At 36.7% G+C, this 19,118-nt stretch overlaps 1 protein-coding gene across 7 annotated transcripts in view; it reads right to left on the bottom strand.

The window, feature by feature from the left end:
* Positions 1–2,995: 2,995 nt before the first annotated feature.
* Positions 2,996–19,118, bottom strand: part of TRMT9B (tRNA methyltransferase 9B (putative)) — a 119,909-nt gene continuing 103,786 nt past the window's right edge. For all 7 annotated transcript variants that reach the window (XM_032686970.1, XM_032686969.1, XM_032686972.1 and 4 more), the window contains 3 exons: positions 14,550–14,704; positions 11,449–11,622; positions 2,996–8,335 (listed from right to left, as the gene is read on the bottom strand). In XM_032686970.1, the coding sequence (XP_032542861.1) occupies positions 7,263–8,335; positions 11,449–11,622; positions 14,550–14,703 (1,401 nt within the window). In that variant the 5' untranslated portion in view covers position 14,704 and the 3' untranslated portion in view covers positions 2,996–7,262. The remainder of the gene's footprint in view (positions 8,336–11,448; positions 11,623–14,549; positions 14,705–19,118) is intronic.

Raw genomic sequence — 19,118 nt, 5'->3', positions numbered from 1 at the left:
ACTAAATCTGACCATTCTGTCAGTCCTGTAGTAAGGAAGCAGATAGGTGAAGGGTCAATTTATTCTCAGTAATTCTGACATGTAGCCTAGTCTCTTCTACAAAGATACAGAGAAGAGACACAGAAAAGAACATGATGCTTCCTCACCGAAACGCCTCCCACGAATGACTCTTATTTTTATCCTGTGCAAAAGGAACATCAGCTTTCAATGTGACTGTGTACACACAGACTTTTTTGTTTCAGCACATGGGTAAGAGCTTGTATCTTCAGCGATATGACATATTTTCTCTTTGTCTCTTTTACTTGTGACAGTTTCAAAATGATCAAGAGCCATGCAAGAAATACTTTCTTCATTCAGAAAAGAGAATTTGAGATGCTGTACAAACAGCAACAATAAACTGTTAATATTCTGCAGAAGGCAACCTACTTTGTCACAACTGAAGAGGGCAACCTAATACCATCTCACTGTTGCTGCATCCACTGTCCCATCCACATATCCCTCCATCAAAGCAGAGCATAGCATCTTGTCAATAAGGCTAAAAGGGATGACAAATTTATATTGAGAAATCTTTTCAAAACTAGGAGTACCACACATAATATCCTTTTTTTTTCTTCTCCTGCATTTCCATTTCTGCTTGGATATGATCATAACTGCTGAAGTACCTCCTAGTAGGGTTTTTTTGGTGGTGGTGGTGTTTTTGGCAGGAGGTGGATTGGTTTGTCTTTTTTTTATATATATAGGGCAATTTGGATTCTATTTAAGACAACTTTTCTCTATTGAGCACTGGGAGAAGCAGCAGGCACAGGTGCTGAATTGTCATAACAACAGAGGCATCCACAGTCCATAAGCACCCCAAGCTCTAGGAAGATGTAGACACAGTTTAAAGGTTTCAAAAGGCACCTAAGTGAAGACAATGATGACTAAATAACAGCTGAGAAAAAAAGAAGAAAAAGGAGAATTATGTGTAGATATAACATTATGTTTCACACTATTAGAGATTGTAAAGTGCCCCTAATTGCCTAAACTGAATACTGTAGTGAGGTTTGCTTATGATGCTTTGAGGTATTAAGGCGTGGGTTTTTTCAGTTTTGTCTTCAGCTGTCAGAGGGGAAAATATGGAAACAGTCTGGAAGTATCTTCACAAACAGAGATTTAAGATTAAGAATGAGAAATATATACATATTTGTGATAATCTTAGGTGCCACTACTATACTTGCTGTTTGGCTGTATCTGCCTGAATAAAAAGGTGGAAGGTTGAAGTGGAGAGTCTTTGGAAGAAAATGATCAGAAGTAAGAAAACAAATAAAATTAGAAATAGAAAGAAATACAAAAGAAATAAATAGAAATAGTGGAGTTCTTGAATATTAATCAAGCAAAGGGAGGCTGTGCAATCACATTCATCTGAATGCAGAATGCTAAATATATTGCTACTATATTAGCAAACCATTTATCTAGTAGCTCACTCAAGGCAGATTTTGAAATTTATCTAACTATCAAAGATGCAGGTACACATCTTGTACAAAGGCATGCATGTACTTAATGCTTTAAGGGGGAGTCTCAGAGCAATCCTTTTGCTACTCTGGATAACAATAACAAATTATATAGTAACAGCAAGTCATTGGGATCCACTAACTGCTGAAAATATGTGCTTTTTTGTGCCTTTTTACTTATTTAATGGGTCCATACAGCCCTTTCTACATACAAAGCTTGTACTAATGCAACTATATGGGCAGAGGAGATAATTAGGTAAAAGATTTTGGGCACAGTCAAGCACGATCAAAAAAACCAGAGCGAACTGAAACACTCATCAAGGATGAAAGGAACCAAAACAGAAAATGCTGCAATGAAGTGATGGGGATAAAAAAGAAGGAAAAATTGTTATCACTAACCAATCTTCCTCTGCATATGCCTGTCCTTGGAAGTGTACAGGAAACAGTACTGAGCTCCAAGTGGTGGGAAAAAGATGTATTCCTCCTTCTGCACATGCTCTTTAAGTAAGAGAGCAGGGAGATACCAACTAGACCGTCCAGAAAGTTAAAGCAGTCAAAACAGGAACCTCTGCATGTGCCAAGAATATCCTGCAGTGCTGATTGTGCTTCCTCTGCTGTGATTGCTCCCATCTTTGCCATTTCCCTTCATTTCTCTGTATACTACCTCTCTTTGCTCTTTTTCCCTAGCCTTTCTCAACATTACCAGATTTAATTTATTCCCTCTTCACAAAGACCATTCCATATCCCCCTGAAATTATATTTGTTATCCCCCTATTGTCCACCCTGTGCTCATACTATTTTCCCATAACCTAAATAGTATTAGGTTACATATTCTGTACTACTGGACATGTATTAATATTCATCTGGAAAGTGCTTAATTACTATCAGGTTCTTAGTCATTACTATAATAAACATATCAGTACAACAAGTGACACTGGAATTGTACAAACATAACAATCACTGCAACTGTAAAACAGTATAGCTATAACCTGACCAGGCAATTGAATAATTCTAATTACTTTCTTTTTCTTTTCTGATTAAAACTGGTGCAAAAAGAACATTGGCAATCCCACAGAAATACTTCAGTGTTATCTTACATCATAAAGCTTAGTCCTGGATGACTGTAAATGGATCAGAAGGAACAGGAAATGTAGCTCTGTAGCAATTAATTCTGACAACCATCCTGATTTTCTATCATCAGCAGGACATACAGTATTGACATAGCTAAAAACCACATTTCACCACCTTTATTTACCTAAATGAAATGATCACATTTATGGTTAGGTTAACTATGGTTCTCTAAAGCCAGACTCCCCGGCTTCACAGCACATCATTATCCTTACCTGTTTTGCATTGTGTCCACTTGGTCTAACTTACTGAGCAAACAGCACTAACAGAGTCTTCTCAAATTTAGCATTCACTAAGAACTTTCCAAGATACAGATTTCCTGGTGGCTAATATATTTATTAGCTAATCTGAAGACACAGAAATTTGGTAGGAAATGATATTTTAACCAAGTAGGATTTATTTTCTGTTGAATACTAAAGAACAGGTTCCATGTAAGGACATGGAACTGATTACAGAGCAGTACCTAAGCATGGTTTGGACCAGCAAACTGGAAGATAAAATAACGGGTAGCTGCCAGAATTCATATACTAAGAAATGCTAACTCTAATTACTAAGACTAAGAAATGCTGAACTAACAAAGAAGTGTAGTAGTATATATTTAACATTGACACACTTCATTTTTCTGGAGTACTAAAGTAGTGCCAAATCCTGTAGAAGTGCTGAGCAAGAAAGTGGGTAGACCAATACATTCAACACAATGCCAATACTAATACAGACCAACAGTGATATGAATGCAGTCTGATGGAGATATAATGTGGCAGAGAGGACACAGGAGCAGAGCGATTATTTCTATTCAGAACCTACCCAGGCAGTTCACTAACAATATTCTGCTGGTGGAACATACACAACTCTTCACTCAGCATTTTAAACTGTAACTTGTATACAAGTAAGTACCAGAAAAAATCTGCTAGAACGTTTATAGCTTTTATTTCTCACCTGTGATTTTAAAATTCCTACACGATAAGTTTCGAAAAACATATAGTCGTCACTGGTAGCACCAAAAAATTTACACTTGTTCACTTCTAATAGAAATATTTTCATGTAATAAAAAAGACAAAATGTAATTCACCAAAGTTTGCAATTGTATTAGTTCTGCAAAAATAAGTCTGTTCAATTGTGTATTTTTTTATTGCAATCGTGGTGCCAAGCAATAGGACAAAAGGCAACGGGCAGACACTGACACTCTGGAAGTTCCACCTGAATTAATTTGTAAAACAAAAAGGCATCTTTTCTCATGTAATCAAAATTTCTCCATGTTCCACTTAGAGCTAGATAACCAGCTCAGGAGCAATCCTAGCCCACTAAAGTCAGAAGCAGGTTTGTTATCAGCAGAACTGAGATGAAATTATTTCCCACTTGTCAGACAAGCAATGTGAGAACATATTTGCCTTTTGCCTTACAACAGTCAGGTCTTTCACTCTGGACATTGCTGAAAGTTTTAGCATTTGAGGTCAACTGGGTTTTATTTACTTATTCATTAATTTACTACAGACTTCCCAAAGGTATGCACACTTCTCTGAGCACATTAACTATGTCTGTAAGCTATTAAAGTCTGGGATCATGTGGATTCTTCGGGAAAGTACATTTGCCTAAGGTGGGCCTCATCAAAAGAGAAACCAGTCAAGAGAGACCTTTGCCATGCTTTTAGTGAAGTGATCTGTTTTCTTATGAGATGATAGAGCTGTTACAGATCTAGGTAGCCACCACAAATAGATGGGAAACTGCATACAGGAATAAAGGTTTGCTGTGCAGACCTCACACTCATGACCTCCGCTGACTGATCTCCAGTCTACAAAAATTATGTTACATGGTGCCTATACATCCTCAGAGGAAAATTGAATATTTGGGAGGAGAAAAAAAAAAAAAAGGTAGTTTACCAAACCTCCCCTCTTCCTCTCCCAGGAATTTATAAGAATACAATCCAAACTTGTATGAAATACAGCATAATGGCATTAGCTCAGAACAAGAGAAAATCCAATACAGTCATTGTAAAAAGCATCCCCAAGCAAGAACCTCAAACCAAACAATGCATGGAAAGTTTACAAACACAAAAGTGTTTTAAAGTACCTCAGTAGCTTTGAGGTGACAGCTGTTATTCAAACAGCTGTCAAACAGCAACAAGTTTTCACTGGATCCTGACACTGATCCTGATTCGGTCTCTTGCAAGGGTAGCAAGTCAATATTGTAAAGAGAATGCACACCTTTCCTTTCTCAGTTTCTCCAAATTTCATCAGCCTGCTTGACTACATACCAAATACGCCAGTCAGACTGCAGAAGTGCAGATAATAGAATCATGATGTTCTTTCTCATAATTAACTGAACCCAGCTGACAGTTTAGATTAATAATATTTAATAAATATTTTTATATATGTGAGATAGAGTTTCTGCATGCTGGAGTTTAGGGATAAAGTTTCAGAATTGGATACAGGATGATAATAATCTTCCTCTTTCTTAAATACAGCCCAAATTTCAGGAGCACTGAATATCCACTGTCATATCTTATCTGAAAGCAACAGACTTCTCTTCTAAAATCCTCAAACTTCCCCAGAAATTCCCAACAAAAGAGACAGCCATCACTTGTCTGACACAAGCACGTGTCAAATGAGGTGTGGAGCTAAGCACAATCCACATGGGCTCTGCAATATGCCAGCATGGGTACTTTGGCACAAAGCTTCTAAAACTGGAGCCTGAGAATGCATCAGGTGCTCCCCCCTCAGACAGGAGCAGCTAGACCCAGTGATGCAGGGAATATTACCAGTTTTCTGAAGTATAGATTATACACACCACCTGAGAGCAATAGCCCCAGGCTGTATTGAAAGTAATATTTAGAGTGGCATAATATTTTAGAAGTCTCAGATGTATGCTTTTTTGGCCATACATTTATTTTCAAAGGCCCATGGGGACTGCAAGTGGTGCAGATCCAGAAAGAATAAAGTATGAGGATCCCAAGGTATAAGGGAGACAAAAATGACTGCTCTATGGACATTGCTCCAGTAAACAAATTTATAATACATTACCATGTGGCAATTTACTGTTGGGCAGCTGCATCAAAAAATACTCAGCACCATCAGGGCTTCCTACTGAACAATCCCAAATCCATCTACTTATGCAGCACAGATTGGAAGAGTTTGGCATTTCACTCCTGTTGCCTTGTATTCAAACCTATTTGCTAAATAATAGGGCAGACATCTTAATTATGTAGGTCTGTTTTGCTGTAACAAAAAGGGGTTGGTTTTGCGTTGTTCGGGGGGGTTTTTTGGGGGGAGGTGGTGAATCTGTGCAACTCCATTAAAGGTCATGAAATCACGCCAGCTGAAGATGTGCCCTTCATTGCAACCACTGACTACAAATAAAGCCTAGAAATGGAGTGACTCTGTGCTAACAAGGCAGTTAGCCTACTCTAGCCTGCTTCTTTTGGCAATTTCACTACTTATCTTCTGAAGCCAGGTGTTTTTTATCCACAGCACGTATAACTTCACATCCCACTGAGAGGGATGAAATTATTTGAGTGTAAAGAACAATATGAGTGTAATTGCTGCAACCTAGTACAGATTGATAACGATGGGGAACCATGCTCAGTAAAATTTATCTTACAGGGAATGGGAAAGTAGTGTAAGCAATCTGTTATCATTTAGGTCTCAAAAGATTAATTTAAAATGCAAAGACAGGAATTTGTATTTTACGTACAAACTGGGCTTATCCTCTTCTAATCTACATTATTTAACACACAATTTAATATATATTCTCATGTCAGTGAATAAGAAAAGTAATATGACAGCTAACCAGATATATACTGGATTTTATTACTTTTATCTTAGCTTCCCAAGCTTATCAAAAAGATATATATATCTCAAATATTTGATATTTTATAACTTTTACATAATACTGATACTCTCACAAATCCCTCTGATGACTTCTATATACACATAACTAATGAAAAACTACAGCAAAGGAAATTAAGTATTTGTGAGAGCTAACATATAAAACTTAACCTGAGAAACAAATTAAATAATTTTTAAAATAAAAGTCCAAAATACTGTTCAAAATCTGTTCTGTCATTTGCTCTGAAATACAAACCTCAAATGAGAGAATATGCAGAGCTTGTTTGGTACATAGTTTTTGCCTATTATCAACTCTACTCCCAACCATGCTTGCTCCCAGTTCTGCAGAATGCACTCTACCAGTATATAGTCAAGTACAATTTTAGACATAGTGTCTATGTCTCATTTACAGGACTTGAAGAACAGAGAGCAATGTAATACACTTTCAGATTTGAAGAACAAAGACTAAACTTTCTACTGAGAGGATATTTCTCATAAAAGATGCCCTGATCCTTGTCTTACAAAAAGGTTTTATTTCTCAATAGAAAAGTATATTTTAAAACACAATTATTTGCTAAAAGCAATATAAAACTCTCCAGTTTTAATTTCATAAAAGTTTAACAAAACATAAATATTTTTTACCACTTATATTCCTATATATAGACCTTGCATTAACTAATTAAATAGTCAGAGAAATAACAAATCACAAATAAATGGCACACAGCTACAAGATTCAAATTCCATGTCACACTGCACAATCACAGTAAAACAAGGAGCAGCTTAAAATCCTCAGTCACTGGATTCTGCTTTGATCTCTTTACAGTTATGTTCCTCTTCTTTCTGCAATAATGCACCAGTTTCCATGGTCATAACAGGAAGAAAGTATCTGAAGCTCAGGCACGTTCTCTTCTACCAGAGAACACAGCTCCCCTTCCCGAAAAACGTGGTAATAACGCATGAAGGCCTTTGTATCCAACATGGCATCAGTTTGGTCCCCAACAGACACTGCTGAATCCAAAGCTGAGTCAGTGGAGTCAGTTGTTGAAGTTCTTTTGAAAAGCTTGTTGGCATCAGACTTACCAGCACCATCTTTATTACAACCACAGCTGCAGTCCCTGTCTTCCACTGGGCCATTTTTAAATGAAGCTTTGTCATCCTTGCTCTGAGCTACATTTTGGTGTCCTCCATTTAAACTTAAATCCTTCAGTGCATCTGTGGCTGGTGACCACTGTGGTTTTTTGAGAGACAGGCTTTCCACGAACACATCATCATCATCTAAACTTTGTTCTTTTAACAGTGCCCTGTGGTGACCTAAATCCAAACTGCAGTGTCGCGAATGCTGAATGGGTACAGTGCTGTTTGCCCATACCCCTTCATGTCTCAGGTCAGTACTGTTTGCCCATACTCCTTCCTGTTTCAGGTGCCTCATTTTATCACTTTGCCTTCTCAGGGCTGATTCATCAAGGGATCTGGAGAAAAACCATGAGCGGAAAGATCTTCCTAGAGCACTGTAAAACCTGTTTTCTTCTTCAGAAATTTTCATGCAGCAGGCTCTGGGTAAGCAATGGCCCATATTGTGGGAATGTTTTGAATCAGTTTCTGGCTGCAAATTGGTTTGGTAGCCGCACTCAGAGATGATGAGCTGTGCAGGGTGTATGTCTTGGCCTTTTGCAGTATGCACAAACTCACCCTTATCTCCAGATTGATTTGATTCTGAAAAATGGCGTGAGCACAAGGCCTTGTTCCATGGAACAAATACATCTTGTTTCTCAAAGTGACGATTCTTTTGTTCCATAGCCCAAACATAAATCATTATCTGGCCTCCAGGTATCAATACCCTTGCCATTTCCTTTATTGCTTTGATTCTTCTTTGTTTAGTTGAGAAATGATGTATCACTGTGAAAAAAAAGAAATTTATTGAATATCAGTAAGGACAGGACATTTTTGTCTTCAACCTGTTCTACATGTTTAATCATTTTAGCTCCTCATTCCACATATCACTTGCTGCAAGTCAGCAACAGAGCTGAATTTATTGGTACCACAACGCAAGTTTACCACAGAATGCTCTCTTTTACGATTATGTTCAATGGAAAAAAATAGGAAAATCCCAAAGAAGGAAATTAAAGTCATCCCAAAATAGGGATTCAAGAAAACTCAGGCACATAAGGTGGAGGTTTGTGTTTCTCTGCATCTAAAAAAGGTCATAACACTACTTTCACTTAAATGCCTGGCCTTTAGGTGAGTTAGGTAGTATCAAGTTTGACTTCAGTTTCTGGCGCACTTTTCAGACTTACCTTACTTACCTTTCTTACCTTGAAAATAGAAAATCTTTTCACCATGTAATAAATACAGCAAAATGTCATCATGGCTGGGCTTCACGAACGAAGATTTGGGAAAGGTCTCTACCCATGTTTGTCACAAGCGCGCTGGTGGCTAAAAAGGCCAATACGAGACAGGCATGACCAGTTGCAAAAGGCACAGCAGAAAGACTCCTTAGGTGGTAAATTCTGCAAGGCACGATTCTTTCTGCGTTGTCTTTTCTCCTCAAGGATGATCCTGCGTGCTTTCTCAAAGGCATCAGCAGCGTTATAGATGGTGTATACAGCAAAATGTAGTATCAGTAAAAAGATACTTTGTACTTTTATATCAGCACACTTTCAAAGAGCTAGTGAGAAAATTTAGACAAATATTTCCATTGTTTTAATTTTATAAAATTAGATTTCATTTTTGTAAAAAAGAATGTCTATACATTGCATGTCTCAGCATAATGATTTTTTTACATTATGTTATGCTATTAAAAATAAAAAGTCAAATTCAAAATAAAACTATTGATCACTTTATTTGGATTTTCTTTCCAGGATAATTTCCACATTTTCAGATTTCACTCTAATGTGAAATGAAGGTGTATTTCAAGATTTCTACATTATTTCTATCTTCCTATTCACCTGGAATAGGAAGGAGCCATTTTTAACAGTCAGAGAATAGCTGAGACAACTATTTTCTCTCTAAAGACAACTACTTTCTCTCTAAACTCTCAGAAGCATTAATTTGTACTGCGCTTGGACACATTGATCATGCTGTTCTGTATGTCATCAATACTAGATTTGATTCAATCAATGATGTAAAGAGGTCTGATTTCATAATTTGTTTCAAGTAGAGTTGGTGCCAGCCACTTCTATGTGCAAAACACTCAACATACCCATGTAACAGCATATAATAATAGTATATGTTCTTAGCTGAAGACATCTCCATACATTCAGAAAATTTAGATTATCTTTATATGTGCCGCTTGACAGTACCCAATTCTACTAGTGGAAATAGTGTTATTTCAACATTGCAGTTATGAACAGTGAGTCCAAGTAGCCTTGTCTTTATTCAAAACTCATTAAATTACCAAGGGGAAAAAAATATAGCTTTATTACCACAAGCCAAGAAAAGCATTCTTGGCAATTGATATTAACTAGGCTCTCACAAGCTGCTGAGAACACAAAACAGCCAACTCTGAGAAGGGTTGCCCGCGGTCAGTGTTTGTTTCCAGGTACTCCTCACTCTGGTCATTTTTTTCTCGAATTTTGAAAAAAAAAGTTTAAAAAATTCAATTGCTTGCACAGTGTGGGGAGAAAGAAACTGATCTGTTCTCTCATGCCGAAGTTAGGCCATATGTCACTACAGATCCTCCTGCAAAATTTTATCAAAATTGACAGAGACAGCATAAACACACAAGCTTAGTTTACCAGAAAAAAGTGTCAATCAACCAACAGAATCTGTGCAAAATCTATCTGAGAAATTAATTTAATGGTTTAAATATTCTTCCTGGTTAAAATTATAGAATCATTTTGATGGTTCTGCAGAAAAAGAAATCCTATAAACATTACTATACCAGCAAAGCCAACAAGTGTACTTGACTACATACATAAATACTTGTTTTTCTCTCTAATGGGATGAAAACCATTTTATTTAGAATTAGATGGACACAGGCATACCATGTCTCTGTTCAAGAGGGGTTAAAATCCATTATTGTTAAATACACTGAAATAGCATGTGAACTTTTAAACTTGTCAGGCTTATAATTGATATAAACACCAGATAGGTATGCTATCCTTCAAAGTCAGCTGATCTGATAGCCCTGAAAATATGCTACAAGACCTAAAATGTGGGTAGGGCTCACTGGTTAACTAGCCAACATGAAAGCAAAGTAATATCACTACTGCTTGCATATTAGTAACTGTTCCTGTCCACCTGCATATGTGAAAAATAAATTTTAAAATACATTTCTATCACATTTCAAATTGTTTGTTGATTGCTATCAATAATAATCATACTTTATATTTTTGCTGATACATTGAAAAACCCTAAAAGAAGTTCAAACAAGAGTAGAGCTAAAAACCTAGTCTGTAATTGGGTAATCCATTTTTCCTCTACACTTCGCAATTTATACGTCTCAAATTGTGAGCAATATTTTCAAAAAGAGAGGTCAGACGAGTTAAGATGCTGAGATGCTTCACTTATTTAAGACAACAGTGCTTGTATGGCTCTAAGTTCTTATTTCATGAATAAGAGAAATCAGAATTCATAACACATAATAGTTAACATGAGTTTCAAGTTCTGCTACAGAGAAAGCTTTTATTTCAATGCATTTGCTGATTAAAACAAAATCTATGGAGGAACCAAGAGTTTATCTTGACCACCTAATCTGTTTAAACTGCAAGCAGCCATGTTTATATTAGTTTTCACTTGTTTAAAATGCATGCTGGAAGGAAATCTTTTCTCCACAGGGTGAACAAGACCACATATAAACAAACAAATGATCCACGTACTTCTTCGGCCAACAGCGCCTCTATGCAATGGATTTTTTTTTTTCATGTTTACTACATTCATTTCAGTTATATTTGCTGTGATTCTAAAAGAACTGTTTCAAAACAATTAACTGAAATTAAGCCACATGGAAAGAGAAGAACCCCCAGAATTTCTCATTTGCTGTGGGCCAGAATGCATGTATGTTGTCTTACCTCCAATGGAAATGACTGCATTGAAGCACTGGTCCCTAAAGGGAAGGTTAAGGTTGTCACACACCAGAACTTCATCATCTTTCTTCCTTGCAATCTCTACCAATGCTTCACAGTAATCACAGCCGAGATTATACACTTGACTGTTGACACTGAGATACTTTCCAGTCCCACAACCTAAAGAAAAGAATACTAGATCAGAAGTGCTATATTCCAAACATTCGCTATTCCTCCCAAAGCAGGGAAAATAATGTGAGGGCTTTCCTAATCCTAAGGTTTCCTAGAAAATAAAATGAGGGCTTGTGCCTACTAGCCTAACTGCTGCAGAGTTCATCTGGACTGTTTGAAATTATATGTTCACACCATTAGGATTGTAACAGTACCAACATCACCAACAAAAATACTCATTACATAGCGCCCTGTATAATAGCAGGCTACTTGTATTTCTGTGGGGAATTAAGGATAAGTTCAGGTGGGAGGAGGAGGCAGTAGTCCTCTGTGGCCTCTGTGGCCACTATTGCACATCTTACAGGAAAAAAACAACCATGCTGCTTCACACTGAGTCTTTATATAGCCTCATATCCTGCTTCCAACAACGAGCATAAATGGACGTCCAGGAGAGGGTAAGAAAAAGGTAAGCATTATGGCCCTTTTCCTCAATACCCTTCCAGCTTCCAGTTACTTTCTGTTCAGGGGATCTCCTGAAGCCAGTGTGTTTCTTTTTCTTAGCGACCTGTAATAGATCTCTTTTCCAAGTCCTTCCCTACTCTTTGCTAAACCTCACAAAGTACCTCTCCAGTGCATCTCATTTCTCTCCAAGAAGTCCTAAACCACAGATGCCACTGACACAAGTCAGAAAGGAAAATTTTAACTTCAGATGTAGACTTGAAAAATAACCATAAATCATAAAAATTCCTGCCATGTTGCAGGCACATCCCCTTTCTGTCTTTGTGTCAATGCATTATAACACATGCAAATGTAATGAACTGTTCTAGAATGTCTTCCACCTAAAAGTCTGTCTTCTCAAGGACTGTGCTGTACTAAATGGAAATCCTGCAGAGTGTTTCTCAGTGCCATATGCATAACAGGCACTTTTCAAAATTGTATTAGGAATCATTCACTGCAGTTCTAGATCAGTAGTGAAGAATAATTTCTGAAAGTTGACAGCCAAGCAACGGGGTAGCAGCTTGGCAAAGAGAATCATCTCAGTATTGGAAATTCAATTTAAAGGTCTGGAGTTATCTTTAGAAACAACACTGTTTCTTGCAGCACTGCTGCTCTCAGTGATGTTAATGTGCACCATTATCTAGAGAGACAGCACAGGAATTGTTGTGGAACAGAACAACACTTCAGTGGTGAAAAAGAGCATATTTCTAAGCTAAAAACAAGTGCTATTTTTTGAAGTAACATTTGAGATAAATGGAAAACATTAATATTGCTAATGAAGTTCAAGAAATATATGCAATAAAACATGAAGTCTGGCACGTTAGTTAGAAAACTAAGTTAGTTTTAAAAATTTGTATAAAGTATTATTCATTACCATGTTTGCACAGGAACATATTTATTCGACCATACATTAATTTAGAAGATTTAGTTGCTTAATACATGGCTTTTGGTAAAGTGCTTTTTAATCACGGGGAGTTTTCAGAAGTGGAGAGTCCTCCCTGGAATGAAGCTAAATAGTCTTAATAATCCCAGTATTCTAAAAATCTGCATTTGCCAGAGATTCACTTTTGAATGAATCATCAGGAGGGTGAATTCCTTCATGAAGGTAACAATGGCCAAGCTATTGTCATTTATTTTGCTGAATGAAAAATAATAAGGCAATTAGACAAAATGATATTTTAATAAAAGGTGGTATTAAACTGAAAAGGAAATTATCATTTAACATCTCATTTTGAAAATTTTAGTGCCACTAGGCACTAGTGCCTCTTTAGTGCCACTCCTCCCTGAATACATACTAAAAATAAACACAATAGTCAGATTCCTGTAGATGTTAATAAACCTCAAAAAAGGAGATACCTTGTGTGCCTTAATGGGCATATTCTTACTGGCAACTATAAGCATCTACCTTCTCTCCAGATGAGACTGTTAACAGGGTGACCTTATGCTTTCAGCAATCACCACGATACCTGCTGATAAAGCCTCAAAGAACTTCAGCTAAGCTTCAAATGACTTCTATTGAGATGACAACAATTTTGGCTGAGAAATATCAGTTTAAGCTGACTGTTGAATGAGTGCATGCCACAAGGATATTTCCTGAGATTATTAGTGAAAATGGTGCAGACAGTAGCAGGAGAACTACATATTACCTATTGATTATGGCCTAAAGCTTATGCAAATAAGACACCCATATTTTATTGAGTACATTTGTTAAACCTTGCTGTGTAAAAGCATTTTATTAGTTTAACAGTGAGGAAAATACAACGGAGCAAAAGAGCATCTGTTTTGCAATGATGTGCTGTATAGGACCGAAGTCATAACGCATGGAAAGGAAACACTCCAGCACCTGGAAACCCCTAAAAAGTCTCTAGGAGAAACAGAAAATCAAGGTATAAATCAAACATGTAGGGAAGACAGTACCATAGAAGGAAAACAAGGTTTTGGTGTCTGTATTTAGGATCATAGGGAGATTCTATGATCATAACTTTTTTTAATATTTTTAGTCGAAATCACACCAGAAGATTTCTCTTAATATAAAGCCTTGATAGAAGGAGCTTTAGAACAAATGAAAAGCAATAAATTGCAGACCAGCAGTACATAGACCAAGAGATCTTAAGAAACTGAAATATGAAATAATTAGCTATTAACACAATTTTTTTTAAAGGGCTCCAGGGGAATGACAGATCATTAAGCCTATGGGGAAACTGATAGATTAAGGTTTAGCTCAACAAAAATAAGGGCAAAAATTATTAACTGTCTACCTGATACACTGCCAAAAAAATAAAACAAGTGGTATACGGCATCTAGTAGGGGTTTAAAAACAATTTAAAACCAAATCTCAACAAGTTTTAAAAGCAGTTGATCTGAAGGTACATATGATTAACATATAAACAAATAAAGCTTATAAACAATCTTTCATGCCATCTGAAAGAATGGCTTACCAATATCAACAACAAGACTGCCAGGCTTTTGTTCCAGTAGGAAGTTCCGAACACGAGGCCATGCTTTGCTCTGCAGATCACTAAAGTAGGCAGCTGTATTTTCATATACACTGTGCACATGCTGCTTTTCTAGCTGGGTAGCCTCATGTTCCATCCTGAAAACATAATGAAGATTATGCACAACAAAACGCAAACTGTTGCAGCATACATTTTACGTTTTATAGGCATGCATAATTCAGGATCTTGTAAGGATCTGATTTTATTTCATGGAAGTCAAGTAAAAATGTGAATGTATCATCTTGCCTGAGCATGGTATAACTGCACGTGCCTATTCAATCATATGCACATTCCCAAGTTCACCGAAAGCTTATTTGGCGCAAAAGGGAGCCTGTATTCAGCAGAAGTACAGAATGATTCTAGAGTCACAGAATCATTTTGGTAGGAAAGACCTTTATGATCATCAGTCCAACCAATTAAGAACAGGATACTACAAACCAACTTTTCATTTGTTGCTAATGTGAGTAGGTTGGTAAAGTATTAGTGTGTTACCTGAAATATAGCCTGGTCCCTGAAACCAAAGCCCCCAAATCACACATAAATTATCTGTGGTTTATCAACCCTCTAGAAGTGATTAATTGGCTAAAATTTTTCAGCAACAAAACAAGGATTTCCCTACTCCCCCTCCACTATCTTAATTCCTTAGCAAACTACTTTATTTTAGTGATTAATTTGAAAAGTAGTATCTTCTTAAACGTTTAATATTACTTCTAAGCTCATATAAAACAAGTGGATACAGATACTGAATCCTCTCATACAGAATCTTACATCTTCCTTAATATATCCCCTCATTCAAGTACCAACCAGATCAGGCTTTAACATCTGATGGAGGCTGATGGGATTACATTTTCAAAGTGCTAAGACATTCTTCAAACTAATTCAAACTGCCTGTTTATTTGGGAAATATTCCTTCCCATTATTAAAACAGGACTTATTCAATTGTCCGACTACTCAACAGAGATGAAAGTCTGTTTGCAAATTTATTACAAGAAACTAAGCAATATTATCAAGATGAAATTATAAAAGTGACTACTTTGACTTCATTTGAAAATGTCAAAAGCAAAGACTTTAATGTGCTTTTCTTGATTTTCAAATAATATAGCTTTTGGAATCATAATAAAAAGGTTTCTTTTAACTACTGAAATATATTTTTACGATAAAATAGATAAGAATATATGAGAAAAGATGAGCTATGTGAGAAAAAAATTAATTATTTAAAAATATAATAAATAATGTGAGTTCTCCAAAACACGTCCTACAAACATTATCTTTTTAATTTTAAAAATGGGAGTTAACCTCAGTGATTGAAAAAACAATTAACATACTTCAAATTAAGTGTGTGAATGCTAACAGAATAGTACATAAGACAATCTGTTTCACTGGTTTTATATACTTTGCTATGTAAGGGGTTGGGCCAAATTGTTAACAATTGTCACAGTCTGTTCTGACTCTAGTATCTATAAATATCGCTTTTCAGAACATTTATGTTGAATATTTTCACAATCCTTACTTTCTTTTTTCTCCACAATCCACAATTTTCTTTTATAATGCACTAACACCTTTTACTAAGTGAATATACATAAAAATTAAATTCAGTAACAGTGTAGTACATTCCTAATAGACACATTTTCAGTGTCACTCATCACCATCATCATCATCATGGCTGGGCTTTGCGAACGAGGATTTGGGAAGGGCTCTACCCACGTTTGTTACAAGCGCGTTGGTGGCTAAAAAGGCCAATACGAGACAGGCACGTCCGGTTGCAAAAGGCACAGCAGAAAGACTCTTTAGATGGTATATTCTGCAAGGCACGATTCTTTCTGCATTGTCTTTTCTCCTCAAGGGTGATCCTGCGTGCTTTCTCAAAAGCATCAGCAGCGTTATAGATGGTGTGTCTCCAGACCTCCTGATTGGAGGCCAGAGTAGACCAGTTATGATGATCAATACGGCCGAGGCTGAGATGTTGTCAGTATCATTGAAGAGTGTAAAACTAACAGACTGAACACCAGAAGTAGACAGGATTGCAACACAGACTTCTAATTATATCAGAAGTAGACAGGATTGCAACACAGACTTCTAATTATATTACATGTGCCAGAAGTTACTCAATCAGAACTTTTTCCAGAATGCCATTTCAAGTCATGTTGTCAAATAGAATGGGTTAGTTGCAGTGATTTCAAGTAAGTATTCCTTACAGTCAAAAGCCCACTCTTTTTTTCTTATTTGACCCTTAAATAAAACAAATTGAGTGTTTCATGTCTCCACCTATCTGTCTTCTCTGCTTCAAAACATACTCTATTTTGTTGTTCAACTGCCTAGGAATCTTCTCTATACAAGCAGTAATTCCAAAGACTAACAATCATTTCTTTTCTTTTGTTGTCTGTAAGCTCCTTGCTCTAGTTTACATTTCATGTTTAGTTACTAGGTGGTTCAGTGCATCTGAGTGCTTTCTTTTATCTTTCCGCTTGAAGCTCTTTGTTCAATCTTTGCAGTTCTTAAAAAAAAACAGAAAAAGGAGAATGTTTTCAACCATTCATACTGCATTCCAAATGTTCTCTGAACTGAAGGTTAATTTGAATATTTTAGATAAACAAAAAAGCCAACTTGGACTTGACTTAGAAGATGGTAAGAATTTCCCCACTGATATAATGTTATGTTATACTTTTCCTAAAATGTCTTCATTGAATTCCTATGCAGGCTGAAGTCTGGTTTAGTTTCCTATTGAATCACAGGACCATTAAGTTTTTCCTTTAACTTTCTCATTCACTGGGACTGGCACTGAATCTTCTGCTACAAGGAGCATGCTGGAGACTTCCACCTATTACAACACTACATAAGAGGTTATTATTTTTAGATATACTTAATAAATATTGCCAAGAAAATAATTTGGTTATAATCTTAGAATAACAGTAATATACTAAAACACAAAATGCACAATTTTGTAACATTTTCCATTCCTGCTGATGGTTTATATTTTGCAGTTAATTAAGACACATGTGGAAATTAGACTTGCCAGTTTGACTTTCCAGTCAAGATCCATAACACTGTCGGGTTTTACTTTACAACATGGCAGGGAAATATCCTAGCAATTAACCTCTTCATTTCAAGGTTTACAGAAGGCAAGAAATCTGTGTAGTCTGCCCAGACCTGCAGCTGTACCACTGTCACCCAAGTCTACTGTCACCAAAAATCCCAGAAACCTAGAACCATGTAACTTAACAAGCCAATCTCAATGCCTCTATTTCTTTTTCTAAACAAAAACAACCATTACAACTTCTTTGCCTTGAAAGTACCAGACAGTGCCTCTGTTGCACATGAATTGTAGAAAATGTTCATTTCATCCAACTTCTGGGTTGTAACTTCTAGGATAATTAGAAAGCCAGTTTTGCAAAGTAGGTAATGAAAATCCAAGGTACCCAGAAATCCCACTGCTTCAGCATCTGCTCCAGTTCTCATTTAAGCTACCCAGAAGCTGTTCAGTAAGACCAGCAAAGAGGAGCAGAAGGTGGTAGTTATGGGCACACTTTCCCCATGTTCAGTTCTTCTCTTGCCCTTATGCTCCTGTCAAAGAGCTCACACAGAGACTTGGAGCAGAGTAGGGTGTGTGCAGTAAACTGGCACCCAGCTGTTCAGTCACTGCAGCAAGTCTTGCCAAGTCCCCAAAACATGAATGCAGCTCAACAAATGCCAGCCTCCTGCAAACAAGGAGTTTGGAAAAAAATTGAAGAGAAGCATTCTCTTCCCTTTCAGTGCTTCCTGGTTGTCATGATCCGTTCAAGAGACTACAACAGGCCCTTGTTGCAGCTGATCTATTAAATGAGAAAACTGGATGAAAATTGCAGTGTCATTTCTGCTGAATTTGTGGGGAAATGGATCACCAGTACATCACATGTGACTGTGGTACATGAACAAACTGTTTGAAAGTAAATAGGCTACAGTCCATTCACTCTTTCCTACGCTACCATAAAAAAAATATATATATAAACTCAAATGTTACAGCTTCCCAGGAGGTAAAAGAAACTGTACAAACATAATATATTTCCATAGCTATGTATCTCTCTGAAAGTTCTCTGACTCTTGAGGTAATCTAATTTCTTCCTTTTCTATTAACATTTTGTAACCTTTAAGATAACTAACTTTTCAAGGATATTGCTTTAATAAAAGTCATTTTGCTTAATGTATTTTCTATTACCACCAAATACATTTAAGCAAGCGACCTTGAAAAGAAGACAACCAAAATTAATAACCCCCATTTCCAACATTTTTAAAAAATCAGGTTTGGTTTTCTGGGTTTTTTGGGGAGGAGGGACAGTGTGTTCAGACTTTTTTTTGTTGGTTTTGAAAGTGTCTAATTTACAATTTTCACTAACTGTATTAAATACTTTATCCTCAAGAGGACAAATTATTTGTTGGCTCCCAGATGCCTGACACTGAAGCACAGGAGGTAGAGTTCAGTCCAAAATTTCTGCCTCTACCACAGTCTACCCCTGCAGTTCTGAATCCCTCACAGTC

Source organism: Chiroxiphia lanceolata, chromosome 4, assembly GCF_009829145.1.
Source record: "Chiroxiphia lanceolata isolate bChiLan1 chromosome 4, bChiLan1.pri, whole genome shotgun sequence".
In the NCBI taxonomy this organism is placed as follows: domain Eukaryota; kingdom Metazoa; phylum Chordata; class Aves; order Passeriformes; family Pipridae; genus Chiroxiphia; species Chiroxiphia lanceolata.
Note: the sequence above shows the minus strand (reverse complement) of the source record. Positions and strands in the feature narration are given on the sequence as shown.